We start from the raw sequence: 21363 nt of genomic DNA, 5'->3' as shown, positions 1-21363 counted from the left end.
TTAAAATCTTAACATACTGGGTCAACAAACTCTGGATGAAGTCCATAGCACAGCTTCTGGATCCGAGATGTAATCTTGTCAAACATCACCTTCTCTTTCCGACCATCTGTAAAATAAAGACATAAACCATTGTGACGCGTAAATCGGGAGTTACTTTTGGAAATGAAAACCCAAATATTGATACCATTTTATTGTGGTAGTAGTGGCTTCCATGACTTGGTTATTGCCTTTTAGGTTATTGATGTTTGCCAAATACAGATATTGCTTTTTCTGACATACAGCCCCATTCACAAGCAAAAAAATTCTTTTCCCCCAAATCTAGCAATGAAATTCATATTTTTAAAATATCCCTTTTAAAGGGGCTAAACAACAGATGATACGATTGCAAGAAAAACCAAAATTGTTTTCTGAAAGATTGATAGTAACTCTCTAAGAAAAGCCCGGCATTGTTGAGTTTGGTTGAGATTTGGCAATGTTGTGGCCTCTTGAACATGGTCATCTCTGCAAATATGGGGAAATACAGGCGCATAGCTGCCTATATGCGAGTACACGGCTGAATCCACATGATTCTGAGATTTTTTTTATAATTATTCAGCCAAATTTACAGTATTCATACTTCACTTTACATGCTGTTACAGACATGGACATTGAACATGTAATTACCGGTATATAGTTCAATGGCAAAGAGGACCAAAAATTAGACTTCTGTCAGACATTCGATGTCTTTAACACAACTGTGGGTTTTGTTTTCGCCATTTTATAGAAAATGAAGGGTTTATTTGTTCATTTATTATCCTAACACAGTCCATTTTCAAATACTTTAAAAAAGCACCTCAGAACGTTCAGAATGCACCATTGTTTTCATAAATTTGAAAAATAAATAAATTAAAAAATGTTTTTATATGAGTTATCACTTGACTAACAGTGAAAGGCAAAAAGAATCTCTCCTTCACCTCCGACATCCCCGCCCCTACCCTCACACACACAGCATACTGACCTCACACAGAGTATATTTTGAACCCTAGCCCAGGACTTCCTTTAAAGAAAGTTTTGAAAGTATATTACTGAATATTTCACCTCAACTTCCATTCCTTAAATGAACTGCCTTTCGGCAATAGCGTTCATCAATCGATGAACGCAACATCTTCGGATATGTTCGGATCGTAATTCATTGCATAACAATATACATGAAAGTTATTGATCTTGTTATTGGTTGTATTGTGTCAGCAGGTCCCGTAAAATATAGATCAACATTTTAGGAAGTGTTAGTTTATTCTATTTTAAATATATTGGTGCCAGAAGTGTTTCAATTTTTACATTTTAAAGTGATTTCAAGTGGTTGATCTTTTCCCGCGTTATTGTGACGTCATTTGAAAAAAATGTTTCCAGTTATAGTCGGGTCGTTCTATTTACAGAATGGGTAAGAACGGATTACTGAAAGGTTTTCTTAAATGAAATTAAGTAGTTTTTTTAACAAATCTTGAATGAAATAATGAACTATTGGTGTAAATATAAGGAATGAATTGCGGGGTTGATGTCATTATCGGGGATATGGACGCAATTGGGTTGGTCAAAGTACGCGTGGAGTCCTTCGGACTCTAGGTCATCCTTAAAAAATTGAATGTTTGCTGTAACGCGACCGACTCACGAAATTACCGCGACTCAACTTTTTTTTAGGCCCTCCAGGACGAAAAAATTTTTTTCTCATCTCCGAGCGTACGGAAAATAATCTTTCCGCTCATTATATTTTCTTTCCGCTCATTATTTTCCTTCGGCTCATTTATATTACGTCATGCGGTTGACTTTTGTTTTTATCGACAAAATGGCCGACGAAGGCGAGCGTGTAACCTTTGCGGTTACAGTTATCGAGAAAAAGGGGCCTGAAACCATATTCCATGCTCGAAACTCCATTAGAAAATTCAGCACAAACGAGTCCTGGTTTGATGTCTTTTCCGCTTTAACTGAAAATGTCGCAATTGACCCTGAAATAGATGAACATTTTGAGAAAATTGCGTCGGTGCAGGTGTCCTCGAATCTGGAAAATCCTACACAATTCAGTCCAGATACTTACGATAAAATAAGTGTCTTATATGACTTTGACAAGACTCATATCATAGGTCAGCCCAAAATCCAGGTTTACAACACATTCATGGGTCATGATTTGTACATGATTTCTACAGCATTTTGGTCCCTCTTGCTGTTCTCAGTTACTGATAGGAGTATGGGAACTTTATAGAAATGGTAAACAACTCAGGATGACTGAGATTGCCCAGGAACATTGTGAGTAGGTTTCTAAAAATGTTACTCAAACAAAGCCAATAAACAAAAATGATGCAATGCATTAGACTTTATTAACAGGAAACTTATTTTGGATGTTCATTATAAATACCAAATTTATTATTATAATGTTCTGTAACTATTTATATTGTAATCCTAAGAGTTTGTTGTACAACTATGTAGACACACTGATGAAGTATCTAAGTCTGTGTCCATGGGATCTGTCCAAATGAGGATGATGGAATGAGACATGTCTGATGATAGTCATCACACTGTACTACATGATAATGGATTAATGGATGAGGTCTGTCCAAAATGAAGTGTAAAGCAATCTGAAATGATAAGAAACTTATTTACTGAGTAATTTAAGGCACACAATGGAAAAAAAAATCCCTACCTACCTACTCACTGTAAAAATGATGGGTAGCGTTACAGCAAACATACAATTTTTTAAGGATGGCCCTACACACATTGACCAACCCAATTCATTCCTTAAATATACTCCCTAGAAATTGGTTTAAACTTCCAAAATTGAATCTCTGGAAGTACAAAAACTTCCATAATTCTGAAGAAAACTTCAAAGTTGAAAGCTTGAAAGTTCAAAACCTTTTGTCAATATTACTTTCATGGTCACAATTTCAATCAGTTAAACTCTTTTAGTAAAACAAAATATTAAAATATAGGTCTGTGAATTTGGCAAGTTAAAAGTTGCAAGTTATTTGATTTTGAATATACTTGTTGAAAAATAGTTGAAAAAGATATTGTATTCTTGAGACTTAAACTTCCACATTTCAGTGAAAAACTTCTTAAATTGATTGTCAGGAAGTTCATACTTCCAGTTTCAAATTCTTAATGGAACAGACATATAGTACACATTTTGTGTTAGGGTTAGCTGAAAACGTTGCACGTTCAACATCTGAGCCCAGAAAGAATTGTAAGCAGATTAGTTGCATGAACTATGTGCCAAGTGAAAGTCATATGAGGAAAAAATGCTTTCAAAACTGTACTCATGGTAAAAATTTCTGTAGTTTTAATTTTTTTTAAAAAAGTTCAAAGTCAAGGGCATCCGAGGACAACATTGATCAATTTGAACAAACATTCACAAGCAATTGTGCTGAGATGGATGCAAAAACACACAAAAAGATTTTCAAACCTTTCCCAATTAAAGTTTACCAAACCTGTGAACCCTGGGCATGGCCGGTAATGACACCAGGTGCATAACTTGAACAAACATTCACAACCAATTTTGTTAAGATGAATGCGCAAACTGCAGACACTCAACATCTGAACCTAGAAAGAATTGTAAGCAGATTAGTTGCATGAACTATTTTAATATGTGCCAAGTAAAAGTCATCTGTCAAAAAAATGCTTTCAAAACTGTACTCATGGTAAAAATTTCTTTTAGTTTTAAAAATTTAAAAAAAAAATGGTCAAAAGGTCAAAGTCAAGGGCATCCGAGGACAACATTGATCAATTTGAACAAACATTCACAAGCAATTGTGCTGAGATGGATGCAAAAACACACAAAAAGATTTTCAAACCTTTCCCAATTTAATTTTACCAAACCTGTGAACCTGGGCGTGGCCAGTAATGACCCCAGGTGCATAACTTGAACAAACATTCACAACCAATTTTGTTAAGATGAATGTGCAAACTACAGACACTGAGAGCTAAAAAAATGGCCTTTGAGCTTTCAACAAGAACAAGGCAGAGTAATTCACAAAATCAACTGCAGTACAAAAAGCAAATTCTCTCCCTTAGTCCTAGACTTGAATTTACATGTACATGTAAACTTGGCTAAAAATAGAATTTGCTGATGCAGACCCGCATGGCTAAAAATAAGTTAACTAAAAATAGCGTTTCTTTAATTTAAAACTTTCAAGGCCCATAATCTTGGCATGCATAGGCGGATATGGCTGGTTTTCGAAAGGAACCAAGCTCTAATTGATATCTCAATACTGTACAAGTTTCATCGAGATACAATCAAAACTGAAGACTGTATCGCGTTAACAAGAAATTGTTTACAGACGCACGGACTCACATATCAAAACTGAAGACTGTATCGCGTTAACAAGAAATTGTTTACAGACGCACGGACTCACGGATGCACATACTATGTACACATTACCATCGCATAACAGTGCTCCAGCTAGCCCGTTTTTCAATGGCGCAGCGCCCGTGCCCCTTTTATTACCGCCCTGCCCCCTTTTTGAGTAGTGCCCTTTTCACAAATGCTCTATTAGCACCAATTATCCCGTTTGTGCCCTTTTTACCATTGAAATCATTATAAAAGATCGGCAGCCCTTAATCCGCTGTCATAATTGAGACAAATTACGTAATAGTTATGATAATGGTGTTCCCGCTAGGTGTCACCATGCCCCCATTGACTGCTTAAAATATGCCGTACTGCCCTTTCATCTTCCCATGTGCCTTGTCCAAGTCATATGACAGCTAATTGTGTATTCGTGTAGTGAGCAGACGACCTGTGTATTCATAATCGGTCATCTTCTTATCCAATAATTAAGAAGAGACAAATAGGGAAACATCGGCAGGAGGCGGAGCTATTGAATGTCAGCCAATCAGAATATACATTGAGAATTCGTTCATTTAATGATGAAAGTTCGTAAAATGCGATAGAAAATGCGAAGGGATGGTGAAAAATGTTGTCAAGCACAGCACAATTAAATCTTTAAAAATAATTGTTAATTGTATTGTACTGACGAAAATCGTCATTTAAACATTGTTGATTTGAAGCAGACGGTCACAGCCGATTTGTAAACATAACAAAGGTGGCGCTAACACAATCAAATACTTCACTATTTCAGTAAATGTTTTTTAAAGTTTATTTGTAAAATATTCTTGATGAAAATTTCATTGTAACCCACAAATATATGCTGCTGCTTTATGTAGTGTTTACCTATCGTGGTTATGATCATGTCAAAATTCGCCGAAATCGCCATTTTGTCAGAACGAATTTCGGAGTTATTTTATCAATCCATGGTCTATGTTTTATAAGTGATTTTTAAAGAAAGGGCAGTGATTTTTATTGTCATTTTATTTTAAAACGTTAGCATATTAAACATTATTTTACCAAAGACAATTAAAAACAGCCAGGCTGAATGTACCCAATCCCGATCGTACCAAACTAAGATTCGTCACCTACATATTTGTTTTTTGTGTATTTATTTATTTGATTGCTTCAAATGTTTAACTGTCTTCGATTTTTGGAGAAATATGTGACATTGCACTAAAGGAGACTCCAGACAAGTACAATCATACTACCACAGACAAAAAGACAAATTTTAATTTTGATATTCAAACACACCCTTCCAAATTTGGAGAAAAAAAACAACTTTTTTTGTTCAAGTCTGGAAATCATGGAAAATGATTTAAATTGAGTATGAAAACAAATCAAATTCTAGGTGGAGACCCCCCCCCCAAAAAAAACAAACAACAACAACAAAAAACAAACAAACTTGTGACAGGGGTGGACCCCTCCCACAACCACCCCCAATCGCCCCTACACGACTCATGTAGTTTGCCCTTTTCAAAACTCCACCCTGCCCTTTTCAAATCCTGGCTGGAGCACTGCATAAGCTCTTGTGGCCTTTGGCCAGTAGAGCTAAAAACCTCATAATTATATCAAATTGGCCTTAAAATTTCTTTAAAAAACCTCAAAATTTTATCAATCATGCTAAAATACCCCATTAGTATGTCACTTTATAGAATTTGATGCAATCAACAACTTAAAAAATCACTTTACACTTCGGCTGAGATTGTTGCTAAGTTACCAGTCTGGTACAAAAGACCACTAATAAGCATTCTTTGTTAATTGACATCCTACAAATCAGCATTTTTGTAAATCTCAGACATTATAAAACAGTCAAAACATAAAAAAAAAAAAACATTTCCACGGTGTTATTAAAAATTTACAGTGTATAAAATTTTACGACATTTTGGCGGGAAAATTATTCTGCAGTTACACTCAGACCTGTTTTGGCTGTCTGATTTGACCTTGACAAGACTCTTAACCATGACATATTTTATGCGTATTTTCCAAAAATCTAAAAATAGTAACAAATATCAAGTTTTTGTTTACATTGTTTCCATCATTGTTTTCGACCGAAAATTAAATGAATATTCTACCGCGTTTGAACCTAAATCTACCTCATTGCTCATGCTGTCATTGCCAAAGGGGTTCACATGTCTGACTTCTCCACCCCTCTCAAACCACCCACAACCATGACATACAACCTATGAACACTATTAAGTAATAAACCCCAGGTTTACAAACCACCTCGCTTGCTTATGTACAATTATAAAATTTAAGGGGTTTCCGGGTTTTAGCCACCCCCACCTCCTCCAATTTTCCAACACTCTCAAACCACCCACAACCATGACATATAGTCCAAATATTTGTACGTTGACAGATTTTTTTTTTAGATTTTTGATATGGCAAATCCTTCACGTACAAATTGTTTCGTACGAATAGTGGGTATATATATAGTTATTCCGATGGGGATTCCGGGTTAAAGCATATTGCGTCTATAAAAATTTAAATATCATAAAAATAAGAAATATTACCAGATAATGTCATTTTACATTAGTTCTGTACACAAAAAATAAATATCCAACAAATAATTATGAGTTTCTTCATTTAATTCTGTCAAACCATAACGATATATACATGAAGGGCACCTGCAAGGTTTCAGTTCACAACTTTACAACAATTGGAACATTTTGGCCATGGCCGAGTTGTTGCGATTGTATTTACGAGGCCTATACTCTGCACTGGTAAAATGTCTTCAGGGCTTGCTCAAATTATGAATTTTATATAGCAGGGCTTGTTAAAAAAATTGATGCCAAGCAATATTATAAGAATTTGGACTTGTTCATCCAAAAGTTTAATTTCGATGACTGAGGTGGCCGAGTTATTACGAATGGACCGAGTTGTTCCGCTTTGCTTAATTGTTGTCTGTGTCAGTCAACTTTTGTTTTATTGGAAAGGTAAAAACTGCATTAAATGCTTGTTTTGTGCAAAATAGCTTTGCACTTCCATGGTAAAATATTAATACAAACCTTTATTATCTATTTCAACCATAAAATACTTCACTTAATACAATTTCAATATTTTTCAAACACCCCCGGTTTTTGCACAAACCCGTCCAGATGTAAGGGATTGGAAGAATCCCGTATAAGACGTCTATTAATACTACCACGTCATACAACCCACGAACACAATGAAGTATTAAACTCGGGCTAACATTAGTCACCTCTGATGCGCTATTGTATATACGGCCGTGTATATACTAATGAAAATTAAAAGGGTTTCCGGGTTTTAGCCATCCCCCCTCCCCCTACTTCCCCACTCCTCTAAAATTAGTCCAAATAATTGTACGTTGACGGATTTTTTTTAGATTTTTGATATGGCAAATCCTTCACGTACAAATTGCTTAGTATCAAAAGAGGGTAGTTGTTCCGATAAGGATTCCGGGTTAAAGCATATAGCGTCTATAAAAAAAAACCAAGAAATATTATCAGATAAATGTTATTTTACATTAGTTCCGTACACAAAAAATAAATATCCAACTTATAATTATGAGTTTGACGGCTTTTCTTCATTTCATTCTGTCAAAACATAACGATATATACATGAAGGGCACCTGCAAGGCTTTCAGGGCACAGTTTTAAATAGCTCGGAACATTTCGGCCATGGTAGAGTTGTTACGATTGTATAACGAGGTCTATCTCGAAGCTTTGTCGGAGAAGGCCGAGTTATTACGATTGTATCGAGTTGTTCCCCTTCGCATAATTGTTGTCTGTGTCAGTCAACTTTCGTTTTATTGGAAAGGTAAACAACTTGTTTTAATGCATTAAATGCTTGTTAAGTGCAAAATAACATTTCACTTACATGGTAAAATATGAATATAACTTTTATGATCAATTTCAACCATAAAATACTTCACTAAAAACAATTTCAATATTTTTAAAAATCCCCGTTTTTTGCACATTCCCGTTTAGACGTTAGGGATTGGATGAATCCCGTATAACACGTCTATTATTTTAGACCACTCTAAAATCACCCACAACCACAACATACAAACAAAATGAAGTATTAAACTCCAGCGTACAATTCACCTAGCTCACATACTCCTATTATATGTACTTATGAAAATAAAAGGGGTTTCCGTGTTTTTGGTAATTCCACCAACAAATTGGGAGTCTAAGAAGCTGGAACTATGTTTACAGTATCAGGTAGGCCACTGGATCATATTTTAAAATATACTCTTTGAGCATGCAAGTTCCTTGGAATTCATAGACTTTTGATGCAGACTTTCTTGGAAAGAAATAAATACTTTTATTTCAGGTGATGGAAACAACATACATGCAGTGTACGAAATAGCAGCTGGCAAATTGTTATAATTGTTTGTTTTACTTCACTTGAAAGGAAATTATATGACATAGAAGTTGAAACAATATTGAAAAGAATCAAAGAAACTTACTCCTTTTAATAACAAACATCTTGACCAAGTTCTGTAGATCAACAAAGTCCTTTTGTTTATTTCGCTCCCGCACTCGAATAAAGCGCCAGATAATTTCCCGCGCTAATTTACCGGTACCAGGTGCTTGACGAAAAAGGAATCAAAAGAATCATGTAATTAACAGGAATCTAATTAGATTACAGGAATCCACTTATTAATCATTGAGTTGTAACGGTTGTGTATTTTGTTGTATTTCTATTGGAATAAGCTTCCCAGGTAGTAAATATTTCTATTTTTTATGAAATCGTTCAACATACATCCATATTTTAAGATACTGAAGTAGACCTATAACTTCACAACTTTCGGATCAATTCATTAGAATGTGGAATATACTCCTTGACTCGCTCATGTTTTTGGACCAAGAACATTTTTCTTTCACGGTAATGCATCTGAAAACACTATTATTGCAACTTTTTTTGTTGATGCCGAAATTGTAGAAAAAATACAATTTAAGTATAAAAAATGGTTTAAGTGGGGAGCGAAATCGGCCTCGCCGGTACAGCTAAAAAGAAATTAGAAAACTGAAAACACAACTCCTCTAACATAACCTGAGGGAAAATCTAACATTTAAGCCTTTTGTTGAAAAGCGTTACTAATGCTATTCAAAACCTAGATTTCAAAGACAATATTTGAGCAACTATCAACATTCGTTGAAGGGTTCCAGCCGTCAGTATCTTAGTTTAAACAATTCAAATGGTTTGCCACATTTTATAACTTCATATAAAATGTGTGTGTTTTACAAAACATGAACCAGTCCATTTAAAGAGACTGTTCACCAGAATGGCACCAAATTTTTTTTTTTCTGTAACGAATCTCATGACAATTATCTAATAGAATGTTTTACGCTTTGATATCATAATTGTAAAAAAATAGTACCAAAATGTAAAAAAAAAATGTGTCAGAGACCGGGTTCGAACACGTGTCGCCAAAATTGCAGTCTAGCGTCGTATCCACTGAGCTACGACGGCTTACTTAATTGGGTGACATAATTGAGCTATATACCTACCACGGTAATATCACAAGATTACATCGACTAGCCAATCACGCATATGGAATGCATTCTACCTGATAGACATACTCAGTAAAAAAAAATAATGGAAAAATACGAAATAACTGCTAAACTTAAATAAATTGTAAACTTTGTGGTACTTCAGTTAGTAAGTTTCAATGCATTGTGCACATCGATGCCAAGTTTATGTCAGTTTTCGAAATTTTCTCTTTTTTTCGCTATTTAATCATACGGAGTACAGCCCCTTTAAATATTTAATGAGTATTTAGTGTATTCCTGTAATCCAAATGGATTTCTATTTCGTCACATACCTTGATTTACGATTTAAACTAAACTAAACTAACAATCCTAATGATTTGCCACACTGCATTCGTCATAAAAAGGTGCATTTTACATGAGCGAGTCCCTTTAAAAGTAAATGAGTTATAAGTGGATTCCAGTATTCCAAATACGTTTCTGTTTTGTCACGTACCCCCGCCTTTCGGTAGCTTTCTTGCGTTATTCGGTAATTTTATCCGCCTTTCGGTAAATAGGCGTATTTCGGTAAGTCCAGTATTCCCAAATTTACGGTTGCATTCGGATCTCCTCTGCCATTCCCATCGAAAACAAATTACAGAGGTTACACTCAACTAAAATGTTAGTAAAAACGACCTGGGTATAACGATACATAAATGGGCGCAATTCTCTTTAAGGCTGACGACACCACCCAACAACTACGGCGCCCAACACTCGCTCCCTTACTCACCTTTTTGTTACGCAGAATTCAGGATTTAAAATTCACAAAACACAATTTGTTACGCAGAATCCAGTTGAAATATGTTAAACCCTTTATACTGTATCATATGGTGCCGGGTCTTTCAGTAAATGTTTTAGAATTATGAATCAAGTAGCACGGAATTTATTGGTGTGTTTTAATTGAACTGATTAAATACATTTAATCTAAGAAGCTCTCGGAAGTGATGGATCGAAGGAAAATTGGACTTTGTCCTGGCCATGAATAATCCCGGTAAATGCTGAAAATAAAGCAACACACATTTAGAACAGGTTTATGAATTGATGTACATGACATTTAAATTTTTGTTTACTAATGTATAAAATTGGTAAATAAGAAATTTTAAATTAAATTAATTGTTTGTACCCATGGACGATGGGTTGATATGGTCGGTGACGGTCTGTCCGGTCGGGGATGTGAGTCGGAGCTGGATAGGTCTTTGAATCGGCTTGTCGACCCCGCCGCTAGCCGGAAATGTCCAGAAGCCATCCGCCGTCCTCGCCAGAGGAACCCAGATACCGCTCTTAGGCTGGAACATCTCAACGGTAGTCGCTGGAATTCTGTGTGAATTATTTTTTAGAATCTGATTGTAATAACAGTTTTTTTTAAAGATATATACTACCAAAATACGAACATGTGATCATATTGGCAATTTCCTTAAGTTTCACACGTACTGCACTTTAAAAATCACTCATCGGTACGATATTACCATAGGCTATGAATCTTACGGACCCACATATGTTATTTTATTTATTTTGAAGTTACTCTTCCAATTGTTATATTTAGAATAATACTCAAAACACTCGCGAGAGGAACTTACATCTCGTTCCTAACCTGGAGCTTTATGTACCAATCGTTGCTGCCCTGGAGCGCGTACTCAATGGGACCAGAAGACGGACACTGCACCGCCCGAATACTGACGCCCCACCGCCCGTCACCATCTTCCGCTAGGTCAACCGACCCTGCCGCGGACATACCACAAAAACTCACTATCATTTGAGAATATGAACGCACTTTTTCATATCAGCGCATTACGCAGTTAATTAAAGTTCAAGTCTACAAACGGCATATGGTATTCTGCAATTATATAGTTTGAAAAAATGCTGTTAATTGGTAATAATAAAAAAACACACCAGATGATGTAAATCATGGCAATATGATACTAGCGTGTGACATTACCAGCCAGGCACTCTGGGCACAGGTCCTTAACGTAGGCGGTAAATGTGCCCGTGATGGGGTCGTTTCCTGCCCCTTGTCCGCTCCCCGTTACCTAACAATATAATATATTACTGAGAGAAAGGACACTAACAAGACTGCCATTAACCGACATATTGCTACAGGGATATAGACAGAATGCGTTTTGTAATCTTAGTTTTCAACATAAACTCATGATTTTGTTAAGTTTCAATGGTTTGTTAGGCTGTATGCCTCAGACATACTTTAGTAACGCAAATCAAGTAGCGTCAGCTCATTTTTTGACATGACATATCAAAATAATTTCTGCGCCGGTGTAACAAAATGGAACTTATAGTGTTATGCGGTTTGAATTGGTACGAATTAAAAGGACACTTTATCTAAAAAAACTTTCATAAGATTGCAAAGTTATTGTGTATTTGAAAGCAGACCGAATATTTTGAAATAAATCTTGGTGGGAAACCGATGGGAATACATGTTGATAATTACGAAAAAAATGGAATTGTGTTGACCAAAAGACCAAACCTTACATAACCTAATACACATAGACAAAACATCGTCAACCAATATCAGATTTCATTTAATTAACTTAAGACTAGCAATACACTTGCGAGATAAAAGCAATGTCCATTTATCTTAGTTCATAAAGGTTTATAAGTTTATGTTATGAAACTAGCTTATTGTATTAAAATTCACCAATTTAGATTGCCTATTCTTAAGTAATTACAGGCACTTATCTGTTACAATTTGAGACTACTCAAAATAAATGTTGAATTTGTTTTTTATTGACTGTGAACAAAATTGTAAAATAGTACAATCACGATTGTAGCGCCTTCAGGCTTTCAACGCTTTTCTAAGCACTTTCATTCCAATAGTTGCTATTCTTTATTTTTTCAGAGGTTTCTTTCATCAAGTGTCTGCATTGAACCAGTTGTCATTATCGATCCTCTGATTATTTACGCTTACTTATTGTACTGTTTAGTGCAGTAACTGTAGTTATATTATGATGTAGAATTACCAGCATACTTTGTTTTTAGATATGCCTATTCCGGAATGCTTGTGACGAAGGTTGAAACTGACAATTGACTACGAACTGGCTGGTGTTTGCGTTGTTGACAATCAGAATGGGGCGTTTCCACTAGCAACGCTGACTGAATAATTTGACACAAAGACTTACAGCTAGAGCAAACACGGTCTTAAATTGAAGATGAAAGTCTGTCCTTTATTGCAAACAATGTTTGAAATATAACAGCAACTTGTAAAAGAGTGTTCCAGCATTGACGATCTGGAAATACCCTAAATTACATATGTCACATTCACATGATTTTAATACACGATAATAAATAATATATAAACACAACATAATATTCAATAAGATAAGCTGCAAGATTTACACCTTGAATAATTTCCTTAGCTCCTACAATATGCAAATAGCGGTTGGGTTTAACAAGTAAACACCGAACAGTTCAAGGCTCGCGGTCAAAATACAAGTTATTCAAGTAGAGTTGTGGAGTTAGCATTGGCTAAACTTTTAAAACAGTTACATTTTTTTTTATTTTGTGATGCAGCATAGGAAACTCGGAGTATTAACTGAACATGTATAGCAATTTAAAAATTGCACTAATTTCGGACATGCAATTCGGACAAATTACACCATATACTATGTAGTGTAATTGGGACTAATAACGTAATATGACTTAATATAATAACTTGGAATGTTATAAGAACATACACTCTTCTATTTAAGTACCATCCGGACGGACAAAGGTAGAATTAAGGCTTTCTTACTTGGAGGCACATACCGCACGCGGAGGAGCCGAACATTTGTTGGCCGTTCAGCGCCACGAGTTTGTCCACGTGACGGGCCACAGGCGGCAGGTGTGGTACGTCCAGCGAACATAATCCAGAAGTCTTTGCTCCATAATACGTCCCCTAGATGATTTCGTGGTCGACATAATAAAACCATTATAAGTAAAATATTTTTAAAAGTTCATAATTAACTAGCTCATGCAACTTCGGAAAGGCTATCAACTATTAAGGCCATACACTGTATTTGTAATCATGTAGTTATTAGGTGTGATAGTACTTACGTCGCCTTGGAAAGTGTGTTTATAGAGGTTTAGAATGTCGTTGTCGTGTAGAGCCGAAATCGCCACTGCCAAGTAAAGCAGTGTTGCTATGCACAAATACATACTGCTTCACGGTGATGTATATCAACAAAGAATGTCAAAAGCACCCTTTCGCAATGAAATATAGCCAACGTTAGATAACCACGTGCTTATCTTGACCCCAAAAGTTCTAAAGGTCAGTTTTGACACGAAGTAGTACAGCAAAGTAAAACTAATAAAGTCATGTATAGGAGTTCCCATATAAAGGATACGCCCTTTATATTGACCAAATTTAGTTTTCTAACGAAAGAACCAGTCCAAGGCAAACTCGTATGGATGAAGGGAAAACAAAAACACGTAGATTTAATGGAAAAGGGGCATTCTTTGAAAATGCCGTAGAAGTGTTACCACAATATTATATACGTGTCATGTATTTAAATCTGGGTAGATAAAATCACCAAAAGGAGAATCCTACACAATGATGAAACTATTCTGATGCATGGCATCATATTTAGACTAGGAACTTGGTTGAGCAATGTGTTGTAAGATATATAAGGTTATCAAGGGAGATAAACAAGAGACGAAGAAAGGGGGAAATAAAGCTGGGTACACAGCAATTGGAGAGGGGGCAGGTCAGATAACAAGAGCTGTTTGATTTACAATAATAATGTTTGCTAGTCTATTTTGATCACGTGACCTTCCGTGGTACAAATTTGAAATGTATCCATAACTGACGCCGTGTTTCCGTGTTTCAATAAATCAACCAATCAATTTTTATTTTTTTTATTTCCTCCCGATAGGAGATATATATGCATACATATGTACAAATATATAGATAATTTTAAAGTATTTCAAGGAAACATATCAGCATTTTGTAATTTAAAATGGAAAATAATGTTTGACCATACATAGTCCCAATAAGTGGGTATCGTCATCATACAGCAGTATAATACTTGTGTTGACAGACATGACAGACAGTTACTAATAAATTGGTACAATATCAGGAGAAAGTCCTTAATGTCATGATTGTCAAGCATTGGCGCTAAAGGTGCACCCATAAGTTAAAAAGCACACACATATTTAGTCCGCAATACAGTTGTTGCTGCACAACCATTGATTAGGTGAACACTTTTGTCCGTGATTTGGACATAGTGATATAGAATCTAGTCGGCAGCTGCGACACCATTTTTATGTAACCTCGTACATCGTGTCTCTGAGCAGCACGACTACACAGCCTGTACAGGTATGACGTCACCATTGCGTCATATGTACTTCCGTTGTGTGGAAAATTCTCAATAAAAAAATAATGTTTTTATGACTGATAGATATGTTTTCACATGCTCAATACACTGTAAAGCAAAATATCATTATTCCTGAAATTTTTATACCTTAAGTATCTATTATTGCTTGATTTATCATTTAGAATAGAGATTTAAGCATAAACTGCTGCCCTATAGTTGAAAGGCCATTTTGGAAGAACTTTCATGGCGGACGGTGCAATTTTTAGAGTTTGTTTTTCAAGTGGAGAGATTTTTCTTAGGAATAACTTGACCCCCCCTTTTTTATTGGCTTAAAAGGTAATTTAAAGCTTGTACTTTAAGACTATATATGTTTATTATAGTCTGCATTCGCTCGAAATGCCTTTAAATGTTGTCTAAAAATAATCATTTCACATTGAATTATAGAGGAAATGACAATGGTGGTGCGTAACCTACACAATTGACGGAGAGATAGTTCGTTGTAAAATAAGCAAAGTGAGAGTCTGTCATAATTCTGTTTCTCCACATTTTTGTCTCGTATGCATATACTTATTGCTTGACAGGTTTTTTCCATACGTATTTACTCGGCAATGTAGTCGGATCTACTGAAACATTGTTAATAACAGAATGAAGATCATATTTACAGAGTGTGTTACAAATATCTGGATCAAATCCGTACTTTCTGGTAGTGTTACAAGATATGAATGACATATATCTACCTATAAAAATATTTCGACATGTACTTTTACAATCTAGGCTCAATATCTTGTGTAGAAGCAAAAGTTTTCTAACAATAACATCGAAGCTAAGCTTTTGCAATACAACCGTTGCTTTACATATATCGGATCTTGTTGAAATCTGAAAACCGTGTATTTTTTAACAATGAAATGCTGAAATTTGTCAATAATATATATGATATGAGCAGTTAAGTTACACCATAATTCACAACCATAGAGGCTTGATTATTTTCTTGTAAATATCAAGGCTTACTAAAGGGTTTACACCGAAGGGGTAGCCTTTTGTAGTATTTCCTGAGTTCTTGTTAAATCAGAATCCTGTCTAATACCCAAGTGGTTTACATTGTCTGCTTGTTCTACACATATACCTACATAAAGGATTCCTACAACTGGGCGTTTAACATAAATGATCTTTGATGTACACCCGTTTGTGCAAACTACGAATTTAAGACTACCGTATGATTGTATAATTAAGCGCAAGAGTTTTCCAAATATCCCCAACTGTCCAAGTTTGTAAAATAGGCCACCGTGCCACAACAAATCGAACACAGCTTTCTGGTCGATACAAGCGTTTTAAGCATCACTTCCGCTCTTAATCTGTGTGTAGAATGTTTCCTGGAGTTTGAATGCAGTTGTAATGCAGCTAAGTCCTTTCCCGAATCCTTGTTGCGGTGGTGACTGGAATGGTAAATTAAATGTGGTCACATGGTTGTTAATTCTTGTGAGTAGTAGTTGTTCAAATACGTTACAGGTACACGGAAATAACGAGACAGGTCTATAGCTGTAAGATACGGTTTTAAGTTCTACCCTTTCCTTTATGTATTGGAATAATTATGGTAAGATTGTCATATTTCTTAACTTGGTTTATTTCCTTAGATTCAATGTTTGCTAACAAGTGTGGGTCGTTTTAATTTCTTATTCGTGGAAACTTATTTACGCAATTTAGTTTTCTTTATCGTTTAGTGAAAGCGAAAATTCGTGATCAAAAATATTTTTGAAGTAATTCTGAAAGCCGTCAAAAACTTTATCGTCTCTGTACTAAGTGCAATCAATTATCAAATCACTGCGATATTAATGTTTTATGGCTTTAACCGTTACCAACGGTTTAAGAAAAATGCATAACACATCAATTTGAAAAGGAAATATGAAAATCTGCGATCTGATCTTTTTCATCAGTCTTCTATCACTGGTTTTCAGATATTTACGCAAAAACTGCTCGTTTCAAGAAAATAAAAAAGTTATCAAAACGATCAAATTTGTGAGAGTGCAGCTTTAAGCAAGAAAAAAGGTAGATATTATACAAAATTTCTTTAAATGACCTTTAAATCGAAACAGAAAGACTCCATAATATGATAGAGCCCTTATGACACTCAATATTATGATAACTTATAGCAGCGACATTTTATATCTTACAAGGTGCTTTTCTCAAAGTGTTACAGTTGAAGAAATTCCTTGTTGGTTCAAGGGCTCACTTGGTCAGAGGTCACGAGTGCACATAAACTTGAAATCTTAAACTTAAAAGAAAAGTCAACGAACGTCTTAGACACCCCTCTGACATGTATCTATATTTTTAAATTTAAAGAGGACGTCTACTATGTTGCACGGAAGAAACATCAATTTCATTCCGAGATAAGGAGAGTTTTAAAATGAAAATTCTAATGTATTCACCGCTCTGCATCTGCACACGTACATCACAAGTAAATAACTATTAATCAAACAATAATGGAAAGTCTTTATCAATGAAAATATTACAAACATATATTATGGCGATTCGGCCAAAAAGTTCAATCAATGCTACTTCTGTTATGGACATTTTGAAATATTCTGCAAACCCATTTCAACTAATATTTTTTCTACTATAGTTTGTTCTGATAGTAGTTTTGTAGATTCTTGGCAACAATTGCCCAAGAAGTTTTATTTCATTAATTGAAATGGGAATTTATAAGCATATGAGTTAGAAAAAAACATTGAGAAACTGTAATACCAGACTTCCTGTGCTCGACAGTAATTGTAGGTCTCCACACACAGCGCAAGGACAAGTCGCCAATAACTTGTCTCATGTTTGATAGGCGAATTTAACTGTACCACGATCACTTTTTTGTACGGCTGACAGAGTGGCGCCAACCATCAGCACTGTTATTCATCAAATTAATTTTTCGACTTTTAGAAACTTCTTAACGCCACAAAGCAACACAGGTTTCGTACGAAAGTTTATATTAGTTTAGCGAAGCTAATTACAACATCGTCGGCATGTTGTGTGTTGGTATAACTTACAAAGGTACTTTCATCATGCATACTACCTGATCGACTAAAGTTTTTTGTAATGTGTTCAGTTCCTTTTTAAAACAAATGAGCAGCTGACCTATATCCATTGCTTTAGCTTCAAAATAGGACAACTGGTCATGTCAATGTCATGCAATGAAATTTGTGAAGTCTGGTCTAAAATACAATGCTGCAGCAGACAAAAGAGTCTTCTTACACATTAGTCTATGTAAAACAACTATCCATAAGGTAAGAGGTCATTTGTTAAACTGGAACATTTCACTTTCAATTTTGTTATATAAATAAATTATGCATACATGATAAATGATAAAATGCATTTTCACATTGCATGCTTATTTATAAGCCTTACCCGCTTATAGTATCATTTTTAGAGACTTTGAGAAAAAAGGCAAGACAAAATCGATGACTACAGTACAGGTCTAATGAAAACGAACGATTCCGTCTTGCTACATTTGCGTTTGGTTTGATATCTTTATCTGTAAAGTGGTTGCAAAATGCTCTTATTATATGTCAACATTCCATCTTGGTCTGTCTTTATTCTGATTGATTTTGTACACCATTTTGTAACCGATTTGGTATTTTTTTCCTTAAACGATGTAATTGATTGTGCATGATTCTCCATTGACACTATACCAATCTAACACATTCACGAGACACTTTTAAACAGTACCATTACATCCATACGTTGCACACGAACCTCATACAAAATACCATCTATCCATTATTCACTAGCAGTTACTTAACGACGGGCGCTACGAGAAGGAGGCCGAGTGAAGAGGCAAGGTTAACAAGGGGAAAGACGAAGAAGCGTATGCGGCCCACGGGCTGAGTGACCCGTCGTCACTCCTTGATAACATCGTAGTCCCATTCCTCATTCTCGTGTTTTTCAATGATAGGCTTCAATGATTGCATGATCCCCTCGGCGAAATCGTCCGATGTCGACCCTTAAGGTTGTTCTCGTGCTTATTCGTTGACGTCTGCTTTTTATTGTTTTGGTGTAATGACTGGTGCGAACTTCGGTAAATGTTTTGTGTTTTTGAACTAAACTGACTAGTTTGAGCATTGTATTGAAAATTATGTTGTGTTTGTGCCACTGGAGAAATACAGTAACAGATTAACCATTATAATGACTTGTTGAGTATGATGAACGATTGCAAGATGGAGACGCTGTTTGCTCCGCACGCACAGGGTGATAAATTGTCATTGGCAATGCTCTTTGGTCGTCACCCACTCATAGACAACGGAGATCGTTTGATTACATTGCTCATTACTTTCTATCTTGGATTCATTATGAAGCGCCTGTTGAATATTGTTGAGTTATTTTAAGGGAGACATTTGGGATGAATAGTTCATCGTTTTCATTGTAGCGCCCATGGTCACGTGTTGCTTCTTCCTGGAGACAGAGGTAGGGCGCCATTTTGTTGACGAGGATTTCCTTGATCCAGCGGGGCATCGCGCACTTATTGGGGCCCCGTTGGTGTAGATTGAGCACGAACACCGTCATGATTACCGACGAGGATGTTAGCCCCATCACTATTGTAAAAAATAAACCTGAAGTAAGAAAACAACATAGTTTTTATTATGTCTGAATATTTTTATCAACCCGTTCAGATTATTAACTTCCAAAAGAAAATGTTTGAAAAGTATATACTGTAATTACCCACAAATGACTTCAAAGTATTTTGCGAGTGTCTTTTCAAGTATAGATGTTTTATTTCGTGTACAAAATGTATACCTTAACTGTTCAATTATACAAAGAAAACCCCTTTTGGTATACATGATTGCCGCAAGAGGCGGCTTGTAAGTTTATTTACTGATGTTGGGCACGAATCTGATGTATATGGCAGGTTTTTTCCGCCAAGGCTAACATGAAGACGGATAAGGCCAGTAGCACAGTGATGCCTGAGGGGATGCCAGCCGGTCTTTTACAAGTATATATCATGTCTGAATAGAAGATCTCCTAGAAAATATCATGTACATGTTTCTATCGTATCATTTAAAGCAGTTAGCTTGTTTCATTTTACACATTTATTAGTATCATGAACGTCGTTTTGTTACAAGCTTTGTTTATGTTTATAAGTTTAATAAATATGTTGTGCTGCCGCATAAAACTACACAAAAACTACGCAGTATGTACCAATAGTATTGAAAATGGATGTCTGATGTTAGAGAAAGACAAATGTTTTCATTAACAAAGTTTCTACATAAAGCAAACATGTTGAGGCAAACCTTTATTGAGTATAACAGACGTGGCTAGTTTTGTCTGTACGTCTTGTTTTTTGAACATTATTTAATATATGTAGAACGAAATGGAAATTGAATATGTTAAGACAATATATATTTAAAAGCAATATCATTTCTATATATGCATGTTGTATATTAACGTTTGTAAAGATAAGTATACATGTCATTGACAATATGTTGTTGACTAATCTCTTCTGATCTAGATTTAATATGCATATATATATATGGAACCTGTGTATTTTAGGTCGATGGCCTTGAATTGCAAATAAATCCGTATTGTATTATTGTATTATCGTTAAAAAGACTGGCATAATTTCGATACTAAGAATAATATCGAAAAGAAACCACAAACTGAAGCATGCTTTTTACACAATTGCCCTGCTAAGTGTGATAGATAATAATTTCCTTGGTCACATATAATGTCATTTCGGTAATAAACTGGAAATAAGACATTCGTGATATGAACAATTGAGTGTGACGGGATAAATGTCCAGAAATAATGAACTATGTCATAAACACAGAAATACCGTATGTGAATAACGACCCATTTATGGCAAGGAACACCGCGCTCATTAAAGGAACTCATTAAGGATTTGTTCGTGGAAATCATCACTCACTGTCTCATCAAGGGCGATCTTTTCCCTGTAGTCAGGCGGCAAAGAGAATTCGGGCAGGTTTAAAGCGGACATCAAGATACAAGGGAAGATGAGGTTGTACATGTAGTAGATAGAGAGTGCGACGCTGGATGTGGATGTAGAACGTGACGTCAGGGAATCAATCTAGAGTACGCGACTACGTTCCGCTCGATCCTTATTTTTATCAGCTCCAACTCAACAATGTTCACGTCATTAATTAGATCGACATCCTAATATAGCAAAAATATGAATGAGTCGTTGTCAGGTACCTGAATATCGTATGAGAAATCAATCAATCAATCA

The 21363-nt window shown here is 35.5% G+C and overlaps 2 protein-coding genes across 2 annotated transcripts in view; both read right to left on the bottom strand.

Moving 5' to 3' along the window:
* Positions 1-8904, bottom strand: part of LOC128227891 (ribonucleoside-diphosphate reductase large subunit-like) — a 36573-nt gene extending 27669 nt beyond the window's left edge. The window contains exons 1-2 of the mRNA XM_052938822.1: positions 8781-8904; positions 18-106 (exon numbers count right to left, since the gene is read on the bottom strand). Coding sequence (XP_052794782.1) covers positions 18-106; positions 8781-8799 — 108 coding nt within the window. The 5' untranslated portion in view covers positions 8800-8904. The remainder of the gene's footprint in view (positions 1-17; positions 107-8780) is intronic.
* Positions 8905-10767: 1863 nt separating this feature from the next.
* Positions 10768-19685, bottom strand: LOC128226343 (uncharacterized). The gene is made up of 7 exons (XM_052936226.1): positions 19562-19685; positions 13885-13970; positions 13583-13726; positions 11780-11870; positions 11421-11562; positions 10967-11160; positions 10768-10841 (listed from the first exon to the last, which is right to left on the bottom strand). The coding sequence occupies exons 1-7, from the start codon at positions 19683-19685 to the stop codon at positions 10768-10770; spliced, it is 855 nt and encodes a 284-aa protein (XP_052792186.1).
* Positions 19686-21363: the final 1678 nt, after the last annotated feature.

The sequence above is a fragment of the Mya arenaria genome, chromosome 3 (assembly GCF_026914265.1).
Source record: "Mya arenaria isolate MELC-2E11 chromosome 3, ASM2691426v1".
Classification (NCBI taxonomy): Eukaryota; Metazoa; Mollusca; class Bivalvia; order Myida; family Myidae; genus Mya; species Mya arenaria.
The sequence above is the reverse complement of the archived record's forward strand: the minus strand, read 5'-3'. Positions and strand labels throughout refer to the sequence as shown.

What these genes read in the sequence shown, in the direction of transcription:
- LOC128226343 (XM_052936226.1), bottom strand. Translation starts at nt 19,685, where the DNA reads ATGACGGTGTTCGTGCTCAATCTACACCAACGGGGCCCCAATAAGTGC. An exon ending in AACACACTTTCCAAGGCGAC is followed by an intron (nt 13,727 to 13,884) that starts GTAAGTACTATC and finishes GAAATCATCTAG; the next exon opens with GGGACGTATTATGGAGCAAA. An exon ending in TATCAACCCATCGTCCATGG is followed by an intron (nt 10,842 to 10,966) that starts GTACAAACAATT and finishes CTTTATTTTCAG; the next exon opens with CATTTACCGGGATTATTCAT.